General features: G+C 44.4%; 1 protein-coding gene across 2 annotated transcripts; it reads right to left on the bottom strand.

The window, feature by feature from the left end:
• Nucleotides 1-215: 215 nt before the first annotated feature.
• LOC141161986 (ras-related C3 botulinum toxin substrate 1) lies at nucleotides 216-18,926 on the bottom strand. 2 transcript variants are annotated; one of them, XM_073647580.1, is made up of 7 exons: nucleotides 18,600-18,926; nucleotides 10,045-10,116; nucleotides 5,681-5,798; nucleotides 4,591-4,626; nucleotides 4,145-4,207; nucleotides 3,656-3,815; nucleotides 216-683 (listed from the first exon to the last, which is right to left on the bottom strand). In XM_073647580.1, the coding sequence occupies exons 1-7, from the start codon at nucleotides 18,632-18,634 to the stop codon at nucleotides 553-555; spliced, it is 615 nt and encodes a 204-aa protein (XP_073503681.1). In that variant the 5' UTR covers nucleotides 18,635-18,926; the 3' UTR covers nucleotides 216-552. The 2 variants fall into 2 exon arrangements, with proteins under 2 accessions (XP_073503681.1, XP_073503682.1); XM_073647581.1 differs by lacking the exon at nucleotides 4,591-4,626 and having other exon boundaries at nucleotides 18,600-18,924.
• Nucleotides 18,927-26,787: the final 7,861 nt, after the last annotated feature.

Here is a 26,787-nt window from a genome sequence, read left to right as displayed (position 1 = left end):
ACCCAAGCAGTAAAAAGATACATAATATCTCTAACATTCCTAAATAACCATTCTGATTTACAATGCAATACAGTGACTTAAGATTAATAAAGTATTTCTTTTTAATATAAGCAGTAAGGCCCTCGCCTCCTGTCAACGTGTGAACAGTATCAACTCGTATCGCTACAGTTGCTTCCTCTGTAGTCAGAAGTCGTATCGGAGTAAAAAGTCATGTCTTTATATTATATAGAGTATTTAATGGCTCATGATCGTAGCACAAAAATATGGAACCGGTAAGTGGGCATTTTGGCAACAATTAATAAGAGGAAGAAACAAAAAATAAAAGGAAAAACCGTTTTCAGAAAGGAAATAAGGCTAAATAGATTAATCTGTCCTTTAGGGAAGGGGGATTAGTAGAATCTGGAAAAAAGATGCATGTCACATGTGGGAGGAAATGAATGTAATATTCTGTAGATTCAAGATTATAGGCAGAGAATGAAGTATTACAAATAGGGCTGGGGGGAGTTGGCATTGTTGGAGTCTAGGACCAGGGTTGGGTGAGGAGAGCGAGGATTACAAAAGCAGACATTTTCTCTTCCTCTTCTTCACTGGGGGTGGGCAGAGAACTGCTCGTATTGCTTCGTCAAACACAGTCTTCAGTCCTCTTTGTGTAAGTGCTGAGCATTCCAAGTATTTCACCGCACCTGTGGAAGAAAGCCAAACACTTATTTCCTGCACATGGACCTTGTTTTATAGAAAGCAGAAACAGATCTTACAGAATATAGAAGTGGACAGGCCTCCTTTAAGAAGCTCTGGGATCAACCGCTGCAGCTCAATAAAAATTTTAAGGTAAACCTTTGTGTAACCAAGACATGTAAAGTGGAGAGAACGCTACCAGCCCTACCACTGGCGGTAGATGAAGAACGCCCTCACTCTGCCTTGTCTTCATTTTCTCATGACAAAGATCACTACGAATGTCTTATGACGCATTACACCCCTCAGTAAGAGTTGAGCAAACGAATTTGAAGAGGTCCAACATCTGGGACTAGCACCGAGAGGCTGAACGGGGAGTTTTATTCCCATTACAAACAGCAGTGGTAGTCGGGCAGTCATTCTCTATGTGGCTCCTGAAAAAAAGCCAAGCACAGCGTTCCCATAGGGAATGAAAGGAGCAGTGGTCAAACATGTGCACTGCCGCTCCATACTAATGGGGGTAAAAGTGCCACATTCTGCTAATCAATGTGGATAGGTGATAACTTTTCATTGCAGGACAACCCCTATAAGATAGATTCCCTTTTAAGAGCCTATCAGCAGCATAATGTAGGCAAAGAAGCTGAATCTAACAATATATCACTTAGTTTACTGGGTGCAGCCGTTCTGACAGAGCTTTTAGATTTAGAACGAAGCAAAGCTGAGAAAGCTAACTCCACCCACACCACAGCTAACCCCACCCACACCAGCCTCACTATGTACAAAGCCCATAGACAGCGAGATGCTTATCACAGGAGGGTGTGTCGCTGGACTAGTCCAGGTTAATATTTTATTAATTAGTGATAAATCCTTCAGTTAGTGACACGTCCCTGAAATCTGTGTTTCAGCCTCTATCTCCTTCTGTCTTCAGAATACATATCAAATACCTGCTGACAGATTCCCTTTAAACAGAACTTGACAGCTGACACATGCTGCCCGATTACTAGCTGCATGATTTCAGCCACGTATGTTTGGCTTTGAAGCACTGCGGAGTTTGAGAAAAATTAAACTTTAAAAGCAGTTTGACAACCAAGTCGTATGGGAGACTAGTCAGACAGGTAGGTCCATGGCAGATTTTCGCCGCATGTCCCCCTTGAATGACAGTTCCCCTGCGTGCATATATAGACAAAGCCCAGTCAGTCATTGGCAGCCGATGGGGAGAAGTCTCAAGTGCAGCTCAGTCCTGGCAGCTTTTAGGCTATGTGCCCACGATGCAGAAATGCTGCATATTTTTTACGCTTCTCCCTGGCAGGAAAAACGCATGCGTTTTTCCCGCCAGGTAGAAGCGTTTGTGAAGCGTTCTTCACATGCATTTCTGCATGCAGGTTATCAAGCGCTTTCCAAGCGATTTTAGCATCATTTGGAAAAGTGCTTGACAGCTTGTTCACACTATATAAATCCATGCAACCGGCATGGATTTATAGTAGTGTGACAAAGTTAGTTAAAAAAAAAGAAAAAAGAAAAGAATAAGAATGGTAAAAAATAAAATAAAGTTTATACTCACCTTCCGATGTCTTCCCGGTGTTATCTCCGCTGCGTCCGGTGTGTTGGGCGGCTCACGCTGTTGTGAAGGACCTGCGGTGACATCATTGAGTCATGTGACGGGTCACATGACTCAGTGACATCATGGCAGGTCCTTCACAACAGCGCGAGCATTACAATAGACCGGACGCAGCGGAAAAAACGCAGGGAGGACATCGGAAGGTGAGTATAAACTTTATTTTTTATTTTAAATTCTTTTTTTTTAGTTTCTATGGTACCCAGGTCTGGATGAGAGTCTCCTCTCCTCCAGACCTGGGTACCATCCGCACATAGAAACGCATATTATCCGTGTGTACAAATGTACGGACACGGATAATATGCGTTTCAATGCAAGTCAATGGCGGCGATTACGCTGCGTGTCCGCAAAATTAATGGACATGCTGCGGATCTTTGAGCGCAGCATAGACGCTGCGGAAAAATCCACAGCATGGGCATTGACATTGCGGCTTGTCATTGGGGACCATGGGGTGCGGATTACCAAGCGTTTATGCTGCAGAAATTCCACAGCATAAACGCTTGGAAAACGCATAGTGGGCACACAGCCTTAAAGTGTTCTCTCTGAAATGCTGCAGTGTATCAAAGTCAAACATACCTGGCTGAGACATGTTGCACATGGTTTAAGCAGCACATATCAGCTGTCTGGTTCCTCAGTCTAGAAAAGAGCAGAGCTCACCTTCTGCACTGTCAGTTAAGATATCAGTCAAGAGTTTATCAAACTTTTGACAAGTTTAGATACACTTTCGGGGACTCCATTCCCACTTGTGAATTACAGGAATATGTTCTCACTTGGCGATTAAGTCTAATTCCATCTGGGTTAATTTTTCTATTAGTTTAATTACTGCAACCTCTCCCGATAATGCATTATTCATTTAGATCTTGAAAGGTATTTTGTTCACTCTTTGTGCTCATTGCTTGTATATTTTGTGCATCCACCACTCATCTTATTCCCATTATGTTTTTTTTTTTCCTACACATTTAAACATTATCAATTCTTGCCTTTGTTCTTGCACCCAGGTTTGCTTTCCTAGTGTTAATAGTAATCTTGTTTATTGACATGGAGCAATTTACATGCGGGAGCTTGTCTTGTGGTAGATTTTGCTAACAAACTCCGGTGTAGATGTCCCCGTTCATTATTTCTGAGGCTCCCACCGTGTATAATAAATTACCATGACACTTTAACTTGCATACACATGATTGTATTATGACGTGCTTCTGTCTGACAATCCTGTATGCAGGTTTTTCCCCTGCTGGGAGTTTTTACATAAAAGGATAGTGAACTACGATGCTGAAGAACCGGCTATTCCTGCCGGTGTGATCTTTATTCAGATCTAGTTTATGCAGATATTTTTCACCATTAACGTAGTGTTCAAATACTGTTGCATACCGATCTCTTTAGCCATGGCAAGTCCCTGAGGATAGGTAATAGGTGTAAGCTTCTTCTCCTTCAGCTTCTCGATTGTGTCTTTATCGTCTCTCAGATCAAGTTTTGTGCCCACAAGGATAATGGGAGTGTTAGGACAATGGTGTCGGACCTCCGGGTACCACTATGCAAGAAAAACAGGGTACATAAAATGAGCAGCGGCATCGTCAGTCGTTTAGATCTGTGTTATGTCTGCACTAATAAACCCTCCAAACAATGAGGCAGCTTAACACTAACACCATGACAGAAGTCAGGACTCCTCCATCCAAACACCAGAGCCCCTGGCTCCAGTGCGTCCCCCCCTTTACAGCAGCGCTTCATTGACGTGGATTCATTCCACCAGACGCTGAACTTCTCACCCCCAGAGCAAAAACTCTCCGACCTGGCAGCCTATAAACATCCCCACATTCCTGCAACTGTAGCAAACCTCCCCCAGTGGAAATGTGCGTTTACCTTAGCACGAACATTTTCAAAGGAAGCCGGGCTCACGAGTGAGAAGCAAATTAGAAATACGTCCTAGAAAACAAGGAAAAGACAATAATGTTAATAGCGTTCATTAAACATACAAAAATCAGACATGGAACTTATTAGAGACTCTGCAAAAAGATCAGAAAAGCAAATATTACTTGGAAGGGGAAAGTGTGCTTTCAATTTAGAATCAGGGAAGTGCAAACCACATTGAAAACATAAGAAGAACATGAAAATGAAATTAATTCTTCCTCTTTATTTCCCAGTCAAGGTGGTTTTAGATTGTAGATCAACAGGTACATAAAAAGCATTAATTGTGCTCTGCAAGCAAGGCGACACTTTCCGCAGATCGCAGCCTACACCCAGAGAAGGTGGCGGACATGACAGACGTGGCAGACCGCTCCATTAGCTGCAGGTTTTTATTAACTCACCGAAACATTGGCAGCTTTGGGGCTCGGGCTTATAGCCTAACAAAAAATATTCAGATTCAAAAGCAGAGTTTAGCGCTTTATGGACGCTCGCCTCCCTCCTGTGATGGGGGAAATTACCGCCCACGTCTTGTGCAATGCGGCCTAAAACTGGTCTTACACAGAGATGAAGGCAAAGTAGAAAGACAGATGGAAGCAGAAAATTCTGCTTTATAGTTTTAGCAAATTCATAAAAGAAAAACTAAGATTGCAACTATTGGGGCAAATTATAGATTGGTCTGGGCATTGGGGAATAAATGTTTTGGTGCATTTTACCAACACCCTACCATACAATCATCATACAGGAAGCCATCTCTCTTCCCAAATAAAGTCTTAGAGGCCCACTGGGGTGTAAAACAAATGCTGTTGACCTAGATATGCACCCACCATACAGACAGCCACCGGGAAGGTAAACCCATCCAGCCCAATACCATACATTTAAAAATACTTGTTTTAAAAGAAGGGGAAATAAAAAAAAATAATTCAGCAGAAACTTTTCTTAAAGCGCCATGTAGTAACACTAGTCTTGACAATACAGGGATAATATACAATGACCGCTTTCCTCGTGTCAATAGAGCGAGCCGGCAAGACTTGTCCCATTGGCAAGAGGAATAGCAGCAGTCGTGTTACTACATTTCCCAGGGGAATAACAGAGGAACAGCACAACACAGTTTTAGGAAAAGTTGCTGCAAAATTGTTATTTTATTGGGAATACTTTTTTCAAAAGCCGACATGTCAGGAGACCAGACCTGTCCTTTTCAAGGTTTTAGGCACGGCATCGGAGGATTTTACTAGCACATTGCTTCTATATGCAGCCAATGCACAGGTCTGAGCGATCACTATCGCGCCAAGAAGTAACACTGGCAAATATGTTCTACGAAGACTAAACCAAGCGAGCAAAATGGCTTTACCCCTCCACCACATCTGATCGCTGCATGCAAGAAACCTTAGCTCAAAGCGACAATTACTCAGGAGGAGTCTTGAATCGCCAGGAAGCGTTCAGGCTTCATATGCAAGACAGTAATGGCCCAGTAACAAATAAACAGATACTTACCGTCTGTGGGTAAGACAGCGGACGCAGCCTATCATAATCTTCTTGTCCAGCAGTATCCCACAATCCTAAATTCACTGGTTTTCCATCCACCATGACATTGGCAGAGTAGTTGTCAAATCTGAGTATCAGTGGATAATAAAGAAAAAAATTCTAAGGTTAAAGTGTTCACGCTCACGACTAAAACTAACAGATTTAGAGTATGTTCCACTGCGGATCTGTGGGTGGAAATCCTCTGTGTAGCAGCAGTGGGAATGAGCTTTCAAGAAAACCTTATACACACAGTGGATTTAAAATCCGCAATATGTAAATGCATGCCGTGGATGGCAGGGCACACGACCCTTTGTAGAGCGTAGAGTAAAACTTACACATTTTCCACAAAGATACCACAGTGGTGTTCATTGCTGCAGAGTTGTTTTCCTGCATGTATGTATGGTGGGGGAAATAAGTATTTGATCCCTTGCTGTTTTTGTAAGGTTGCCCACTGACAGACATGAACAGTCTATAATTTTAAGGATAGGTTAATTTTAACATTGAGAGATAGAATATCCCCCCCCAAAAAAATCAAGAAAAATCACATTGTATAAATTAGATACTTATTTCTCACTGCAAAATGCAAATAAATGTATTTGATCCCCTACAGACCAGACCTAATAAACTCGTTACCTGCATTAAAGACAGCTGTCTTACATAGTCACCTGTATAAAAGACTCTTGTCCACAGACTCAGTCAGACTCTAACCTCTACAACATGGGCAAGACCAAAGAGCTTTCTAAGGATGTCAGGGACGAGATCATAGACCTGCACAAAGCTGGAATGGGCTACAAAACCATAAGTAAGACGCCGGGTGAGAAGGAGACAACTATAGGTGCAATAGTTAGAAAATGGAAGAAATACAAAATGACTGTCAATCGACATCGATCTGGGGCACCATGCAAAATCTCACCTCGTGGGGTATCCTTGATCATGAGGAAAGTGAGAGATCAGCCTAAAACTACACGAGGGGAACTTGTTAATGGTCTCAAGGCAGTTGGGACCATAGTCACCAAGAAAACCATTGGTAACACATTATGCCTTAAAGGTTTAAAATCCTGCAGTGCCCGCAAGGTCCCCCTGCTCAAGAAGGCACATGTGCAGGCCCATCTGAAGTTTGCCAATGAACACCTGGATGATTCTGTGAGTTATTGGGAGAAGGTGCTGTGGTTAGAGGAGACAAAAATTGAGCTCTTTGGCATTAACTCAACTCGCCGTGTTTGGAGGAAGAAGAAGGATGAGTACAACTCTAAGAACATCATCCCAACCGTGAAGCATGGTGGGGGAATCATACTTTGGAGGTGCTTTTCTGCAAAGGGGACATGACGACTGCACCATACTGGGAGGATGGATGGGGTCATGTATTGCCCGATTTTGGCCAACAACCTCCTTCCCTCAGTAAGAGCATTGAAGATGGGTCGTGGCTGGGTCTTCCAGCATGAAAATGACCCAAAACATACAGCCAAGGCAACAAAGGAGTGGCTCAAAAAGAAGCACAGTAAGGTCATGGAGTGGCCTAGCCAGTCTCCAGACCTTAATACCATAGAAAACTTATGGAGGTAGTTGAAGCTCCGAGTTGCCAAGCGACACCCTCAAAATCTTAATGATTTAGAGATAATCTGCAAAGAAGAGATAAGTGTTGTTTGCCAGAGGGATCAAATACTTATTTCTCACTGCAAAATGCTAATAAATGTATCTAATTTATATAATGTGATTTTCTTGATTTTTTTTTTTTTTGCTTGGATATTCTATTTCTCAATGTTAAAATTAACCGACCCTTAAAATTATAGACTGTTCATGTCTTTGTCAATGGGCAAACTTACAAAAATAGATATCACTAAAGATGGCCCAGTATAGTAATAAGATACTAAAAAGTATCCACGCAACGTATGCAGTACACAGAAGTATTTGTACAGTGAGTGCGTACATTGAGCAGCAAGCAAGTACAAACAAATCCAACAATACCACAAGGAAAAGAAAAAACCTCAAGTGCTTCTACTGTGTAATTATAAGTAGGGTCAGGGGGATAACAACAACAACAACAACAAACAAAAAAAAAAAAAAAAAAAAAAAAAAACACACACTAGCAAAAAGTATATTAATGGTTATCAATGGGGGACCAAAGGACAAAATCCCCACTAAAAACGTACATTTTTAAGAACGACCTTAAGGTTTCTATAATGACAGTTTAAAGGATCCGAATCTAAAGGCATCAGTAGCCTTACAGTCCAACCAGGTACCAAATGGTTTTGGTGGAAATGGACCAAGCGATCACCCAGAGATCCACACCTCCTATAGGTCACTGCAGGTGTGAGGTGAAGGCAATCATTTTTATTAGGATTACTTGCACATTTAGCACCTCAGGTGTCAGTGTATGACACCGTTTATGTTCATGTGTCAGTGTGACAGGAGCTGCTACCTTGCAGAGATTGGGGTTATGCACATACTGAATCCCTTCTCTTACATTTTGAAGTATATAAACCAGATTCTGCCCATTTAAAAAATTGTTGGTGCCATTTTTGTTTTTCCTGATCTTTTAATGCATTGCTTAAAAAAAAAAAAAAATACAAGTTTTTAGTGGGGTTTGTGTCCTGTGGTTTAAGAGAGTCAGGGGAACCCAAGGAAGAGCGACTTTCCGAAGGAAAGGCAGACAGGATGGACTCAGCCCATGTAGCCCAGAGTTTAAGTGTACTAAAACATGGGCCCACGATGCGGAAATGGAGCGTTCTTCACTTGCATTTCCGCATGCGGTTGTCAAGCGCTTTCCAAGTGATTTTAGCATCACTTGAAAAGTGCTTGACAATTTGGTCAGACTATATAAAGCCATGCAAACGGCATGGGTTTATATAGTGTGACTCCAAAGAATGGTTAAAAAAAAAAATATATATATATATATATACTTACCTTCCGATGGCCCCCGGCAGATCGAGGTACACTGAACGACCTGCCGACGTCAGCATCGCGTGAACTGTCACATGACTATGACGTCAGCGCAGGTCCTCCAGTCTATCGCGAACCGGGTCCGGAGGGAAGTCTCCTCTCCTCTAGACCTGGGTACCATCCGCACATTAAACGCATGTATTCCACATGTGCTTATCTAGTGAAGCGGATTCCATGCATTCTAATGCAAGTCAATGGAGGCGAAAACGCAGCACTTCCGCAAAATTGGTAGTGCTGCGCTTTTTTCCGCAATGATAATCCGCAGCGGAAATTTCCGCAGCATGTGCACAGCACATGCGGATTATCATTGGGGAACATGGCAGGCCTTCTACCATGCGTTTAAGCGTTTCTGCAGCGTTTTTGCTGCTGGGGAAACGCTTAAAAAACCGCATCGTGGGCACACAGCCTTATGATGGTATATAAATATTCTTAACAGCAAGGTAAAGACTCACTGCCGATTTCCATTCAGAAGTGGTGAGTGTTCTGTGAGACAACCAACCAATCTTTAGTCACACACTTAGCAGTGAATAAGGATTTGATTAGAAACATTGTCTGATGTCACCAGATATTGCTCAGGGTCAAGAAAAGGAAGGTCCTGCCATGTAAAAAACTAACCAAATGGGCAACATCACAGGAGGTGGAAGGAAGAAGGAAAAAAAAAAAAAAAAAAGAAGCAGCCACTCCTAGCATACATCTGGGAGTGATCTCTATGCATTCTGGCTGTGGTATAATATATACGATGTAGAGTTGTTTAACTTTCAAAATAGTTAGGAGAGACCAACCTTGGGGTTTACAAAGCAACACTGTTTATCAGATATGGGGCCAGGGAAATACATTTTTACAACAGCAGGAGACCACCAACTTACACAATACAACTGGATCAGTGACCAACATCTACAGGGGGTGTACCTGTCTATTAATGTCCAGAGGCGGCATTATGGAAACAGCGCAGTGTGTGATAACGTTTTTGTAGTTTCTATTCACTTTATATAAGTGACAGAAACTGCATGTCACAGCTGCCCTGTCAACACACAGCCCTTGCTAAAGTGGTGCAAATTAATTGGTAGGACCCAGTCCAGCTACCATATCAATGCGTGTCCACTGGATGGGGGGGTGCCTTGAGAACCATGACTTTCCTTTTGGCTTGGTGAACCATCACACTGCAATGGTAATGTCTTGCTTGGCCAGATAATCAAGAGCCGCAGATGCCAGTAAGTGCATCTGTCCTACAGCCAAATATTACCAACCTGGGTGCTGGAAAGGGCCCTGCAAATTGATTTGCACCTCCACTAACTGTAGCCATTTATTGCGTTTGACAACATCTAGATCTACTTTGAGAGAAAAAAAAAAATTAATAAAAGTTTGTGAGAACAACATTGGGCCATGATACTTACACAGTTGGGATGTATTCTCCTGGGAATGCATTTGTAGTGTAACTGATGAGCAAACAAGTCTTACCAACAGCTCTGCAATATGAAAAACATACAGGTTAATGAGACCTGAAGGAAAACAATGGACAGTATACTTACACAAAAGGCCAGTTTACAGCATGTGATTTACCAATATGCCCAGCAGATACCAACTGCTTAAACTAGCCATAATATACTGTATTTTACCCTAAGCTACACTCACAGGTGGATGACAATGGTTTGGGTTATCATACCTAACACCATTACAAAATGTCCATCATGTTTAGAAACCGCATGTTTCCCATCTGTGCAGTCATTTCAGACCAGCTCCATTATTAAAGGAATTGTCCACTACTCAGACAACACCTTAAATAATGTATTCTCTAATGTAAAAGATAAGATACTCACCTCCCGTACCGGCATGGCATTGTTGTGCCACATGAACATTGCAGCGATCAGCGGACATTATTGGTCTGCAGTGCTCACCCCTTCCCAAGATGAATGAGGGTCGTCTGAAATAAGTGTGAGTGAAGCAGTCCATCGGCGGCTGCTAATGGGCTGCAGTACTCGTGTTGCATAACGTCACGAGAGCCCTGGGAGACCTGGTACTGACATTGCTGGAGTATCTTTTTATTTTACACTGGATAATGCATTTAAGAAGAGGTTGCCCAAGTAGTGGACAACCCCTTTAAAGAATATAATATAGTTGCATGGAATACAAATACTTGGCAATTTACTGGTCACTAAAATTTCTCTCCATTCAAGAACAGTGTGATTTTTTTTATTTCATCGTTTACTGCTTGATGCCCAGGCTACCTGTCTTAGGCAAAGGAGTAAAGTGCTTACAACTTCTTACCAATAGACCTTGTAAGCGCTGCTCTGAAGCAAGCCTGGATCGCTGGAGCCCCCAGCGCTTGATCCAGGGCTCCAGAAGTCCTCCGATGCTAGTAAAACAAATCTGCCTCTGATTGCCACATCACATAGCACAGTGTCAGAACCAGCAGTACGACGATGCTGCTGGTCCAAGCGGTCAGTCAGTCATGAATGTGCCGACCTCCTCCCTTTCCCAGTAAGCATAAACGCAAGAGGGCAGGGAACTGATGAATTACCGAAAAACAAAGATGATACAATCCCTTTAAGCGATGAAAATAGATGACTTCAGCCATAAAACATCTTGCTTTGATCATTCGTGAATCATTTCAAGGCCACTGTGAACTACAATATATATGGTACTGTAAAAGCAATATATATATATATATCAGTACAGACCAAAAGTTTGGACACACTTTCTCATTTAAAGATTTTTCTGTATTTTCATGACTTTGAAAATTGTACATTCACACTGAAGGCATCAAAACTATGAATTAACACATGTGGAATTATATACTTAACAAAAAAGTGTGAAAAAACTGAAAATATGTCTTATATTCTAGGTTCTTCAAAGTAGCCACCTTTTGCTTTGATGACTGCTTTGCACACTCTTGGCATTCTCTTCATGAGCTTCAAGAGGTAATCACCGGAAATGGTTTTCACTTCACAGGTGTGCCCTGTAAGGTTTAATAAGTGGGATTTCTTGCCTTATAAATGGGGTTGGGACCATCAGTTGTGTCGCGCAGAAGTCAGGTGGATACACAGCTGATAGTCCTACTGAATAGACTGTTAGAATTTGTATTATGGCAAGAAAAAAGCAGCTAAGTAAAGAAAAACGAGTGGCCATCATTACTTTAAGAAATGAAGGTCAGTCAGTGCAAAAAAATTGGGAAAACTTTGAAAGTGTCCCCAAGTGCAGTTGCAAAAACCATCAAGCACTACAAAGAAACTGGCTCACATGAGGACCGCCCCAGAAAAGGAAGACCAAGAGTCGCCTCTGCTTCTGAGGATAAGTTTATCCGAGTCACTAGCCTCAGAATTCGCAGGTTAACAGCAGCTCAGATTAGAGACCAGGTCAATGCCACACAGAGTTCTAGCAGCAGACACATCTCTACAACAACTGTTAAGAGGAGACTTTGTGCAGCAGGCCTTCATTGTAAAATAGCTGCTAGGAAACCACTGCTAAGGACAGGCAACAAGCAGAAGAGACTTGTTTGGGCTAAAGAACACAAGGAATGGACATTAGACCAGTGGAAATCTGTGCTTTGGTCTGATGAGTCCAAATTTGAGATCTTTGGTTCCAACCACAGTGTCTTTGTGCAACGCAGAAAAGGTGAAAGGATGGACTCTACATGCCTGGTTCCCACCGTGAAGCATGGAGGAGGAGGTGTGATGGTGCTTTGCTGGTGACACTGTTGGGGATTTATTCAAAATTGAAGGCATACTGAACCAGCATGGCTACCACAGCATCTTGCAGCGGCATGCTATTCCATCCGATTTGCGTTTAGTTGGACAATCATTTATCAACAGCACAATGACCCCAAACACACCTCCAGGCTGTGTAAGGGCTATTTGACTAAGGAGGAGAGTGATGGGGTGCTACGCCAGATGACCTGGCCTCCACAGTCACCAGTCCTGAACCCAATCGAGATGGTTTGGGGTGAGCTGGACCTCAGAGTGAAGGCAAAAGGGCCAACAAGTGCTAAGCATTAGCGTGGAGCTAGTATGTTCTGTTCCGAGTATGCTCGGTGTTATGTTTGAATCACTCCCGTGGGCATGATTTGCAACTGTTTGACAACTTTATTACATGTGAGGAATGTGTAAGAAATAGACATTCCTCACATGTAATAAAGCTGTCAAACCGTTGCAAATCATGCACACGGGAGCGATTCAAACATATCACCTAGCAGCTGTAAATACTCGGAGCTCGGCCCGAGCAGACTCGGCGAAAGGGTTAATAGAACATACTCGATCAACACTACTAAGCATCTCTCTGGGAACTCCTTCAAGATTGTTGGAAGACCATTTCCGGTGACTACCTCTTGAAGCTCATCAAGAGAATGACAAGAGTGTGCAAAGCAGTCATCAAAGCAAAAGGTGGCTACTTTGAAGAACCTAGAATATAAGACATATTTTCAGTTGTTTCACACTTTAAGTATATAATTCCACGTGTTAATTCATAGTTTTCATGTCTTCAGTGTGAATGTGCAATTTTCATAGTCATGAAAATACAGAAAAATCTTAAAATGAGAAGGTGTGTCCAAACTTTTGGTCTGTACTGTATATACATTAAATATCTTATAAAAATCCCCCCAAATTATCCCTGATTCATATGCTCTTTTCTGTATTGTGTTGCATCACTCAGATATTCACACTTATTACTATTGGAGAGTAGAATGTGAAATCTCTGTTTGCAGAGCAACTGAGCGTCTCTTCAGAGTCTTCTCCGCAAGGCGCACGCCTTCACTCCCCCTTTCCAGATGCTGCCAGACACAGCTCAGCAGCGTCTGAGACTGCTAAATCAGGTGCCAAGCTGTTAATTGGCAGCTTCTGGAAGGGGGAGATTTTTTTTAAGCAAGAGATGGGTCAATTTTAAAGTTCTGATGCAGTTCTTGATCCTAAAAAAATATAAATAAAAATAACCCCAATATATATCTATTACAATGTGGTATTGATCTGGGACTTATCTACCAATAAAGTCTGTATAGATGTGCAGAATTATCCCATCTACTGGATCAGATACGGCTCAAACCCAATATAAACTGGTTAGAAAACCCAAATAAGATTTCCCTTTCCACGTGCTGAGATATCACAGAGTTACAGGCAAAACATCTAACGTCCCAGTGTCCCTATGGCAATTCTTCCTGCTATAGCCGGGGCTGCTGATATCCTTAGGGGTACATGCACATGTCCCTCTCCTGCCACACTTTTGCCAGATGTTACACTGCAGAAAATGAGTTCTCAGGAAATCCCATTCACTCAGCTCCATAGGAATACATTCTCAGAAAACTATTTGTACTTAAAAGCCTGAATCATAAAAATAACATAAGAATTTACAAAAAAAAAAAAATACATGCAGATGTGCACTTTAAAAATGACAAAGTGTAATGGTGTGACGTGTTATTTGACAGTCGATGAATGCATCATTTACATCTGGCAACAAAAAAAAAAAAAAACAACTCAGATACCATCATCCTGGCACACCAGGGTGTCTGTAGGAAGATTACTTGGTAGCTCGCCCACCTACACCATCCTGCCTCATGTCCAATACAATGTATATTTTAGGCCGGGGTTGTGCATTTGGTGACAGCTCCAAGTTCCGTAAGATTTTTAACATGAATGTATTCAATGGAATTGGCACCTTTATATGAGAGAAGGATCACTAGAGCTAATGAGATCTGACAGCGATCTACAGTGGCCTGATAAATCAATATGGCCAGTGGCTCCAGTCTCCTATACTGGCAATGAGAAGTCACATCTGCCTGTCCTGCATAACTATAGGGCATGCCGGTATAGCCTTTGCTTTCTCACTGAGACAGAAGAGCCTCCTGCCTTATGTAGCCTAGCACTAAGTACATGTTCATGTAGAGGCCCCATTCACATCCGATATCACAGCCATATAAAGGAAAGCCCAGTTTAGTCCAGCGCCCCCTGTGCTGAATGAGAGGGCTGTTGATAACACTCCTTTGGCAACAGCTCATCTCCAGGGAGAACAAGAGGATCGGCTGTGAGAAATCCAACAGGCCGGATCCTTCTCTTTCATTACTTCATCTGTCAGGGATGAGTCAGGAGAGGAAGGCCGACATGCACGTTAGACTGTCTACAGATCCCACCGATATCGGCAGGTTTGGCTGACTTCAGTCTATTCGTTATGGGGCCTTTAGCTTAGCCAGCATCCTGACAGTAAGTAAGAGAAACCCTAATTCAGAAGTGCCAGGATATAGGACAGCTTATATTGCAATGTAAAAAAAAAAAAAAAAAAAAGAAAAATCTTTCCTCTTCTACGGATCCCGGCTGTCTCCTTGCTTCCTCTTCCACAATGGACAGCGCAGAACCATTTTAGCCACACAATGGCTGTGTGCTGCCCCTGCAGGAAAAGGATAGTCAGGGACCAAAGCAGCACTATGGGTCAGAAGGAGTACAGATTTTTAAAAATCAGGTCCAGCATGGTATTAAAGAAATAAAACAACTCCTTTAAGAAGTGTTTTTTTAGGATGGTTGGGCTAATGATTCACTGATAAAGTGAGTAGTGATTCCTAGAAGATAACTATAAAAAAACACAGACTTGACAAGACATTCATATATAGATTAACAAACACCTGCAGTATTTCTTAGAGAAGTTATCTAAAAATTGAAGAGATTAAACTACAGTAAATGGGGAAAAATAAAAAATCCTCTAGGGTTAGTTAATGCTCTTGGCCTAATGGCGCACATATATGTTGGAAACATACATGGAGTATAACAGGCTGCCCCGGTGATATACATGTATTTATTTTACAGCTGTACATCGATGTGACCGCTGCAACCAATTCTAGGTTATACAATATAAGATTGCCAAGATCAGCGACCGGCTCCAGCGCTCACATTAATATAAAGATCCTCAACGCTGTAGGAAAAAAAAAAAAAAAAAAAAATCTATAAAGACCGACAGGTCCCAACCACACAGTGGGGGAATTAGGCTTATTTTCTCAAGTCTCAGACAGCCGCTAATAAACATCCTATTACTCTCAAGGACGGCACAATCCTCTAGGCCAAGTCTCAGAATAAGTCCTATCCTTAGGTATAGCTGGGAAGGCGGATTTGACAAGTGACTGATACCCAGGCCTTTCTCTGGCTGCAGCTATATCAGGTTTAGTCATATATTTGGCTCCTTTTTGGCCTAGTTTAAGTGTGTGTCCTGGGGTCAGAAGACAACTTTATAAAATAGGGGTATTCACCACAATCAGAGGTGACACCAATTCCATTGGTTAGCAATGTGCAGTGCACCAAAATGGAATGTGGTTTTATTGTGGTAATTTGGCACAATTTCAGGCTCAATTGTCATGGTTCTTGCCCCTTGCAGCACACTACTGTTACATATGATTGAGGCCTAAGGGTGTGATTATAAGTCCGTTTCTCACAGCTAGAACACATACCCATTATAGTATATGGTGCTCTTCACGTGTATTTTTGTACTTCCTGTGCCCACAAAAAGAAAAAAAAAAAAAAGTCACGTCTTTTAATTTTACAGTCATGGATCAAAAATCATCCATACAAGTCCAGGGTCTGAAAAGACATGGCACATGGATGCCATGCATGAGTTGTCCATCTGTATCATCGCAATGGGTAGGTGAAGCTTTGCAATTTGTATTTCCTTGCATATGATGGTAAAAACTGACTCAGATCCAAAGGACATGTAAAAAACAAAACACGGATGTCAGATTGAGGCTTTAAGGAATTGTGGATGAAGTTTTATGAAAACCTAAGCATAAATTAAGCGGTGCTGTGGATATCACATCTGCAGCTGGTCACCTTATGCTGCGGACTTCATATTTTCAATTACAAAGGGTTAAAGAGCCAGAGAATCTGTCGCAGTTGCACAACTAATTTAGCAGCGGATAGGACCGGTGAGCACAATCCCCAATAATACCACATAACCTGATGCGTTAAAAGGACACAAGAGTTAAAAAGAGCTTAGAAGACTAGGACTATCTTATCCATAGAGACCGCGTGGAATTACAGCTCAGCGTTTTCTTGATTGCCGACTGAATACCTGCACGGTGACAATCCCAGTCGATTGGTGTTAACCGCCATCGTCCATGACCTGAAAGACGGAACTGACTGCCATCACTGCAGCTGAGCGCCAATTATCAGCTGTATTACTACCAGGTCTATGGTAGTGACACGAAAGAGCCATGTACAGGATACAGACACCAACTCCACTATACATGGAGTAATGCAGGCAAGGTCATTTCTATTCACTCTCTGATCCAGGAATGGACATTGTTTCTCTTAAAGTGTACTGTGCAAAGACAATAAAATACATATCTTGTATTAAGAATAAAATCTGGAGGTGTATTGGATTTCTCCAGCCATTGCTTGTTTAAAAGGGACTGTCCATTGAAAACAAGTAGGTTATAACTTGCTGACCGATGGGGTTTAATGGCCGGCACCAGCACCAGCTGACAGAACAGGGCACTTATTGCTGTAAGGGTGCATTCACACATCCACGTGTAATGTCCAAGTTTTTTTTTTTAATAAATCGGACACCACTTGGACCCATAGCGTCACTTTTCCATTCACACATCTGTGAAAATCATGGATCTTGAGACAAAATACTCAAATCTGATGAGAAGTATAAGGCCACGGCCTCACTATCAGTATTTTTTCCTCAGGAGTCAGAGCCAAAAACCAGGAGTGGGTGATAAATACAAAATTGGTGACTTGTTTCTATTATACCTTTTCTCTGATTGTTCCTCACCTGGTTTTGGCTCCCACTCCTGAGAAAAAACACTGACCGAATACTGATAATGGGGCCGTGGCCTAACACAGTGTGTGCTGTCCAATGTTAATAAAAAAAAATAAAATAATTGCAGCAGAACTTCCGTCAGATGTGAGCGCACCGGCGGCGCGCATGCTGGACTACTACTCCATTCATTCCCTATGGGGCTGCGTTCGGCTTTTTCTTGAAGCCTCAGAGCTAAATGGAGCAGTCGTCACACATCCGACCTGCCATTTTCTTCTGTAATGGGGGATAAAAATTCCCAGTTCTGCTAATCGGTGCCAATCCTAACAGTCGGATCCCCATCGATCAACAAGTTATCACCACATATAGATAGCTTATTTTCACTGGACAACCCTTTTAATGATATTGATGTGTATCTAAACCATCACTTAAAGGGAATGTTCACCTGTAAGAATGTTTTGAGGAATGCTGGAGAAACATTGGTGAGGGTCTGGGCTCTGTGACATCCGCACCTAATAACCTAATCAGATCTACAAGTCTGTGGTCATACCCCCCCCCCCCATAGACAAGATGTACACTCGCCCCTGCAGAACATAATGTACCCCACGTTATACATAGGGGAATGCCGGCGAAATGAGAAGAGTCATAATCTGCGTCACAGTCCTGGGGGTTCCAGAGCCGCCATATATGATATACAAGGGGGCACTGCTCCATATACAGCTAGACATGTAAAGCAGGCATCAGCTCTGGCTCCAGTCAGAATAACCCATCCATCGCAAACTGTAGCACTTTTTGGAAAAAAAAAAAATTGGCCCATAATAGTCAATGTGGCCCCTATTTTCATAACTGATGTGACCTGAGCCTTACAACGCGTTTCCATCCAGTCTTCTGGGATGTCACAGCTACACACGGCCGCTCAGGTCCCTTTGGCACCAGGCAGAGATTGCTATTCTCAGACACATTCAAAGCTGCCACTCACAGGACTGTCATAGGGATCTGTGAGTGGCACCAAAGGGGTTAAACAAGCAATGATCCCAGATCCTATCACTCCATGGTGCCACATCCGCAGGAGATCCATGTAGCGGAGGGGGCTGGCCGGCCCTGCCCCTCCACAGATCTCCAGGCTGAGGGCCCTGCAGGAGGGGGCGGATGAGGCCTCGGCTCCCTGCAGCTCCGGCTCCCTGCAGCCCTCCTCCCCCCACCACGGCCCCGGAGAGGCACTCACCCGTCGCCCACCACCACACACTTGATGGCCTGCATGGCGGCTCCGCGTCGATGCTCCCGGTAGCGGGAAAAGAGAGGAAAAAATGAAGGGCGGCGGCGAGAGGCCGGACGGGGCTGCGAGGGTGACCCGCTGAGCTCTCTCCTGCCTCAGCGGCACCGGCGGGCTCCTCTGTGTACGAGAGACCGAAGAGGACACCGTGTAGAAGCAGAAACTGCGGCCACCACCCTGAGCCCGGAGCTGGAGCGCCTCAATAATAAGATGCAGGAAGCGCGCAGCCCGCGTCACTACCGGCCGCGCCTCGAAACGCGCCGTGCACGCGCTGGGTGCGCCCCGGCAGATCGGCAGCGCGCAGAGGGGGCTGACGTCATAGGGGAAAACGCGGGCAAGGGGCGTCCACCCGGGGAAGTGAAGTGCGCGCCACCTGGTGGTCACTGCCGGGGATAGTGCGCGCCACTCATGTTAACCAGAAAATATTATTTTATAAAAATAGTTTTATTTTTTTTTTATTCCTGCCACTTATTGTGCTTTAGGGTATGAGATGTTTGTGTTTTACTTTTAAGATCATTTTACCTCTTGGGGTATGGTCACACTTTTTTTTTTTTTGGCTGAGTTTTTAAAGCAGAAACTGAATGAAAACTTCCCAGGAGGAAGATTTTAAAGAGTTTCTGCTCTAAAAACTCCTAAAAGAACTCAGTGTGAACATACCCTAAAAAATACAAAAAAATGTAGTTTTGTACCTTACATAATGATGTTCTAGGCTTCTCTTTTCATTATTTTTATTAACTTTTTAAGATCTATGTGTATATAACAAATCACACATCTACTGTTCTAGGCCTCTTTAAAACACAAGTTTTTCAGCTTTTTATTAATTTTCGGGTATTTCTTATGACTTTTTTCAAGCGTTTTTATTTTACAAATTCTAGGGTGTTTTTCAAGACATTTTTCAAGCGGTTTTCTGTTCGCGGCCCTGGTGACATTTGTTTTTCTTCTGACACTTCAGCTGTGAGGACACTCAGGTTTTTCGCTCAGCTTTTGAAGCAGAAAATAAGTTGTCATTAGTCTTGAGTGTAAGTGCTCGCTACTTGAGTTTGCATCGGGTGCTCGGGTATGCACCGAGTATCGCGGGTGCTCGAGTCCCCGTCCCGCAAGTTACACCCAACAAAAAACATGAGGGGATTGCCTGCCATACACGAGTGTTTTTTTGGCTGTATAACAACCGTGAGACATGTGGGACAGGGACTCGAGCACCCGATGCAAACTCAAGTAGCGAGCACTTGCGCTCAACACTAATGACAACTTATTCAATTTAATGACCTAATGTTATCAAATTCTGTGTCATACCTCTGGGTTCAAAACGTTCACTATACCCCTTGATAAAATCCTTGAGAGGTGTAGTTTCCAAAATAGGGTCACTTGTGGGGGGGTTTCCACTGTTTAGGCCCATGAGGGGCTCTCCAAACGCGACATGGCGTCCGCTCTCGATTCCAGCAAATTTTGCATTCAAAAAGTCACATGAAATGTGAAACATGCGGGTAAGGACTCGAGCATGTCACTCCAGCACCCGCGATACTCAGTGCATACCCGAGCACCCGATGCAAACTCAAGTAGCGAGCACTTGCGCTCAACGCTAGTCGCCATATCGTCATCATTTTATTTTTTTTTTACTTTTGAAAAAATCCCAACCCCAACACAACCCTAACCCAAACCCTAACACAACCCTAATCCTAACCGTAACACTTACACAACCCTAACTGTAACTCTAACACAACCCTAACACAAACCTAATCCTAACACAAACCTAATCCTAACACAACCCTAACTGTAACCCTAACACAACCCTAATCCTAACATAACCCTAATCGTAACACAACCCTAACCCTAACACAACCCTAATCCTAACCCTAACACAAGCCTAACCCTAACACAACCCTAATCCTAACACAAACCTAACTGTAACTCTAACACAGCCCTAACTCTAACACAACCCTAATCCTAACACAACCCTAATCCTAACACAACCCTAATCGTAACACAACCCTAATCCTAACCTAACAACCATAATCCTAACACAACCTTAACCCTAACACAACGCTAACTCTAACACAACCCTAATCCTAACCTTAACACAACCCTAACCCTAATCCAAACCGTAACCCTAACACAACCCTAATTGCAAAGAATAGAGAAAAAAAATATTTTTTATTTTATAATTTTTATGTAACAAAGGGGGAGACAAAGGAGGATTTGATTTATTATTTTTTTTTCTTTTGATCAGTGTGATAGGGTTTATCACAGTGATCAAATGGAACCAATAGGGAAAATTCCTTATTATTTCCGTGCACTGGCCGGCAGATCTTAGTGGATGCACTGCGCATGCGCCCGCCATTTTTTTTTTTTACAGAAAGATGACGGAGGGCAGGGGGGCGGCGGGGGTACCGGGAGGGCTCGGGGGGCTTCATTTCTCTCTCCTCTGACAAGTATATCATGTCAGACAAGAGAGAAATCATTGTAACCGCGGCACACTTTTTTTTTTTTCGTGATGATCGGGGACCGGAAAAAACAGCCCTGATCATATTCTTCAGGGTCTCAGCTACCCCTGGTAGCTGAAACCCTGGATAATTTCTGACTCTGAGGGGTGCTACAGCATTATTCCTCAATGACGCATTTTCACGGCGCTGAGGCATAAATGCCCTTAACTGCCACCGTGAAAATGCGTTCGTTAAGGGGTTAAAGTGGAATCTATTTCAGGAACCGCTGACGTTTTTCTGAGAAGTTTTTAAAACCCTTGTCTTCTCTAATTAGTTTGTGGCGTCTTTAAAGCAGAACACGTCTGAAGAATGGAGATGTCACTTCTTTTAGCCGTTGGGCGTCTTAGTAAGCCAATGTTCACACTTTCATTATTTGGTGAGTTTTTTCCTCAGTATTTGTAACCACGCCACGGAGCCAGCAGCGACGCCGGGAGCAGAGTGGGGGCCATCAGAAGGTGAATATAATGTTATTTTTTATTTTAATTCTTTTTTTACATACAGGTACTATGGTACCCGGGTCTGGAGGAGAGTCTCCTCTTCTCCAGACCCCGGTACCATATGCGCATTAATCGCATAAGATACATATGACTACTAGTGATGAGCGAGCATGTTCGCTACTGCTTGGTGCTCGCCCGAGCATCTCACTGCTCGAGATGCTCGGCGCTCGCCGAGTATTTCCGGAGTTGCTCCGCAGGAGCTCTGGTCCCCTCCCTGCATGTTTGGCGCTCTTTAGAGAGCCAATGAACATGCAGGGATTGCCTGCCACTCATTGTAATGCCGTAGCCATGGTGGTTGTGGGCATTACAGTGATTGGCTGGCCGCACAGCGTCATCAGGTCTGTATCAGACCTGGCGCCGCCATGCTCGTCACAGTCACTCCAGAATCAGACAGTGTAGGGAGAGGTGCTGCTGAGCTAGGGAGAGATTTGCTTGTGTATTAGGTAGTGTAGGGAGAAAAACCGTACATTACACATATCCATCTTAACAAACAGTGCTTCTGAGAACTAATCCATCTGCAGAGATATCAGGCAGGCAGTGTATATAGGCAGGCAGTGTATATAGGCAGGCAGGCAGGGTATATAGCAGACTGCAGTGCACACAGCACAAGAGGCTCCATTCCAATTCTGCCTTCTGCTGCTGTTAGATATTTCTATACAAAGGCCCAGGTCTCAGGGGCCAGGAATACTTTTTTGGGATCTTAATCCTCATTATTTGCTTAAAAAGCAATCCAGAGAACACCGTTTTTCAGCGCCATTTGCTTGTTGGCACTGCAGAATACAGCCAGGTCCTTTCCATATTACAGTGCTAGAACTACAGCTATTTAAAACCGTGTTTTCTCCGTCACACAGATCACATATACGTTTTCAGAAAATACTGCCATTTTTGGCCTCCATTCCAATTTTTTTTCACTGTGTCAGCGAAGTTTTTGACACAGGTTTGCTGTTCAAACTAGTTACCTACAGGCCAGGTATTTAAAACTGTTTTCTCCGTCACACGGATCACATATACGTTGTCAGAAAATACTGCCATTTCTGGCCTCCATTAAAAATTTCTTTCAGTGTGTCAGTGAAGCAATTCACACCAGTTTGCTGTTCAAACTAGTTACCTACAGGCCAGGTATTTAAAACTCTGTTTTGTCCGTCACACAGATCACATATAAGTTCGCTCCAAACTCAGTCATTTGTAGTGACCGTGGAAGATACTGTCCTCCATTTAAAATGGGCAAGGCACGTGGCAAGGGACGGTGAACTGGACGTGATGGTGATGGTGCATGTAGAGGCCGAGGACAAGCTGAAATTGTGCCACAACAAACACCCACATCTTCTCGCCCGACCTTCCTGTCCCAATTCCTAGGGGACCGCAGCACACCACTATTGAACCCAGAGCAGTGTCAAAAGGTTGTTGGTTGGATAGCGGATAATGCTTCCAGTCACTTAGCCACCGCCACCACCCTGTCTTCCACACAGTCAAGTCTCAGTAGCCGTGAGTCTGGACCGCATATTCCTCACCCTGATCCTCCTTCCTCCCACCATGACGAGTGCCCGGAGACAACTGATCCCACACTTGGACACTCTGAAGAGCTGTTCACTTTTCCATTTATTGATTCAGGCCTCTCGCCCGGTCCACCTGAAGTGGGGCAAGAGGAGATCGCGTGTAGCGATGCCCAAATATTTGAGCAGCCATGGTCACACAAAGGCGACGGTGGGAAAGTGTCACAAGAGGTGGACGATGATGAGACACAATTGCCAAAAAGTCAGGAGGAGGACCAGGGTGCGGAAGTGGAAGACGAGGTGGTGGATGATATAGTAACTGACCCAACCTGGCAGGAGGACATGCAGAGCGATGACAGCAGCACACAGGGGGAGGGAGACAGAGCACCCCAACAGGCAGGAAGAAGCAGTGTGGTGGCCACAGACAGAAGGCAGGCAACCGTTCCCCTTAACACCAACACGAAGGAAGTTGCCAGTACAACTGTTAGGTCTTCCCGAATCTGGTTGTTTTTTAAAAACTCTGCCGATAACCCCAAAAAGGCCATTTGCACCACCTGCCAGGCCAGCGCAAGCAGGGGTGGCTAAACGACCAGCCTGACCAACACCAGCATGATCAGGCACATGGCAGCAAAGCACCCGACTTTGTGGGCCGAACCCCGGGGTCCAGGAACAGTGTCTGCAGGTGGCACCATTGCTTCTTCCACTGTTGTGCATGCAAGCCAATCCCCTGTCCATGGTGCATGCGAAGATGCCTCCTGCCCTGCACCTATCGTTGCACACTCTCAAGTAGCAGCATCATGAAGCACGTCCATGTCCTTGTCCCAGCGCAGCGTTCAGTTGTCCATACCCCAGTCCTTGGAACGCAAGCGCAAATATGCAGCCAACGCCCCACAGGCCACACTACTAAATTCTCACATTTCACGACTGCTTGCGCATGAAATGTTGCCTTTTAGGCTCGTGGAGACTGAAGCATTCCGCTACCTGATGGCGGCGGCCGTCCCTCAGTACTCGGTCCTCAGCCGCCACTATTTCTCCCGGTGTGCCGTTCCCGCATTACACAAGCACGTGCCCTCAACAACGCAGTTACTGGGAAAGTCCACCTAACCACGGGCATGTGGACAAGTGCTTGTGGGCAGGCGTCCTCCCGACGCCAAGGATTGCGGGCCCTAGGTCAATCAGGGTTGCCCCCACGGTCTACAGCTCCTGCACCTCATCCTCCTCAGCCTCCTCCTCCTCTTCAGCCTCCATCTCCGAAATGACCACATCAGTCACAAGCTGGAAGCACTGTAGCACTGCCTCGGCTAAGCGGCAACAGGCTGTGCTGAAGCTAATATGCTTAAGTGACAAACCGCACAATGCTGAAGAGGTGTGGACAGCTCTGAAAGAGCAGGCAGATCTGTGGCTCACACCGCTGAACCTACAGCCAGGCACGGTCGTGACAATGGCCAGAACCTGGTGGCGGCTCTGAGGCGAGGGTAGCCCACTCACGTACCATGCCTGGCCCATGTGCTTAACCTCTTGGTTCAGTGGTTTCTAAAATCCTACCCGGAGCTGCCGGATCTGCTTGTTAAAGTACGCCGCCTGCGTGCTCATTTTAGAAAGTCAGCTACAGCTTCCGCCGCCCTTGTCGTGTTTCAGCAGCGTTTGCAGCTTCCGGCTCACAGAGTGGTGTGTGATGTCCCCACGCATTGGAACTCTACACTGCAGATGTTGGGAAGGATTTGTGAGCAGAAGAGGGCAGTTGTTGAGTACCAGCATCAACAAGGCCGTCGGTATTCAGGTTAGACTCCACACATAAGACCTCAGGAGTGGACATGGATGTCAGATATATGTACCATCCTCCAAAACTTTGAGGACTCCACCAAGATGGTGAGCGGTGATGACGCCATAATTAGCGTCACCATCCCGCTTCTCTGTCTTCTGAAACGCTCTCTGCTCACAATCAAAGAGGATGCATTGCAGGCGGAGCACGATGAGATGGAGCAAGGAACCATACAGGGTGATTATACACAGCCCAGAATCATCTCATCCCAACGTGGATTGGGTGACAATGAGGAAGAGGAGGAAGAACAGGAGCTAGTTTAATGCGCTATAGACGGTACTACCTGCACAGCTGTCATACCGTCTGTTCAGCATGGATGGCCAGAGGACAGAGTAGAGGAGGAGGAGGAGAGCATGGTCAGTCATCCTCTTGGTGAGGACACGGAAGTCTTGCCTGTTAGTAGTCTGGCACGCATGGCTGAGTTTATGTTACGCTGCCTTTCCCATGACCCTCGCGTTCCCAAAATTTTGGGTGACAGTCATTACTGGTTGGTGACACTTCTAGACCCACGCTACAAGGAGAACTTTATATCTCTTATTTCTGAGGCGGACAGGTCTGCAAAAATGGGGCTGTACCAGAAGGCCCTTGTTGCGGAACTATAAAAAAAATTCCCTTCTGAAAGCGCTGGCGGCAGAGGGCACACTTCGTTGGACAACCAAGGAGTACAGGCGAGAGAGACACAACTCCAATCCAGCAGAGGCAGGGGAACATTATCAAAGTTCTGGGAGAGTTTTCTCAGCCCCTCCCATCGCATAGGCCCTGAGGTGCGGGGTACTCTCACAAGGAGTGCAAAGTTTGGGAAGATGCTGAGGGAGTACCTTGGCGACCGTACCAACGTCCTCCGTGATTCCGCTGTGCCTTATAATTATTGGGTATCCAAGTTGGATACGTGGAATGAACTGGCTCTCTATGCCTTGGAGGCCCTGGCCTGCCCTGTCGCCAGTGTTTTATCAGAGCGGGTTTTTAGTGCCGCTAGTGGAATTATAACTGATAAGCGCATCCGCCTGTCAACTGAAAATGCTGACAGGCTGACTCTTATAAAAATGAACAAGGGCTGGATTGGGCCAGACTTCTCAACACTACCAAATGATAGCAGCGTAACAAAAACTCAAATCCAGTGTCTTTTCTTGGGAGGTGTATTCCCATGCACCTTTTCACACCCACACATGGGTATTGTTAGAACTCTCCTGTTAGGTTTATTCTATCTTGCTGGTCACATGACCTTTTTTGCCTATTTAGTCCTGCTCCGCTCTCCTGGCCTTGCTGGACTTCATTGTAATTTCTACTCTTAAGCTAGCTTGGTGCTTAGTTACCTTTCTCAGTCAGTTTTGCTAGGTCTTCGGACCTTTATGTTCTATGTTGTGTGTTTGTCTTTTACTGCTACAATTTCTGCTAGGAGGTGTCCAACTTTATCCCTGTCCCTAGTTCTTGTAGGGATCCCTCCCTTGCATCTATATGTCTTCGTACAGACTAGCCGAGGACTTTAGCGGGTCTGATCGCAGGATCAGGTTCCCCGTTACATCGTAGGGATCTAGCTTAGTTCTATTGTAGGGACAGATCTCCTTTCTTTCCTTAGTGCTTGTAGCAGATCATAACAGGTATACGCTTCCTGATTTTGGCTATTTGCTCTTGTCCTCCTCCTTCTCCTCATCCTCCACCACCAGGGTGACCGTGGTCCGTGATGCAACACCCACATAATTTTTTTAAAGGGTGTTTATGATGCCCGTAAAAAAATGTTTTTTATACAGTATGTTCATGTATACCCCCCAGGGGTAAATGTTTGTCAGCCCATACACTTAGTGCATGGGCATTACAAGTATAGGAGGCCCGCTCCTTTCTAATGGAAAC

Source organism: Phyllobates terribilis, unplaced genomic scaffold (assembly GCF_046119375.1).
Source record: "Phyllobates terribilis strain yellow unplaced genomic scaffold, ASM4611937v1 Scaffold_9__5_contigs__length_417890890, whole genome shotgun sequence".
Lineage (NCBI taxonomy): Eukaryota > Metazoa > Chordata > Amphibia > Anura > Dendrobatidae > Phyllobates > Phyllobates terribilis.
The sequence above is the reverse complement of the archived record's forward strand: the minus strand, read 5'-3'. Positions and strand labels throughout refer to the sequence as shown.

Coding starts and splice junctions, on each gene's coding strand:
- LOC141161986 (XM_073647580.1), bottom strand. CDS start 18,634: ATGCAGGCCATCAAGTGTGTGGTGGTGGGCGACGG. Junction 10,117..18,599: donor TGTGTGGTGGTGGGCGACGG/GTGAGTGCCTCT, acceptor TTCATATTGCAG/AGCTGTTGGTAAGACTTGTT. Junction 4,208..4,590: donor CCAAAGCTGCCAATGTTTCG/GTGAGTTAATAA, acceptor CTTGTTTTCTAG/GACGTATTTCTAATTTGCTT.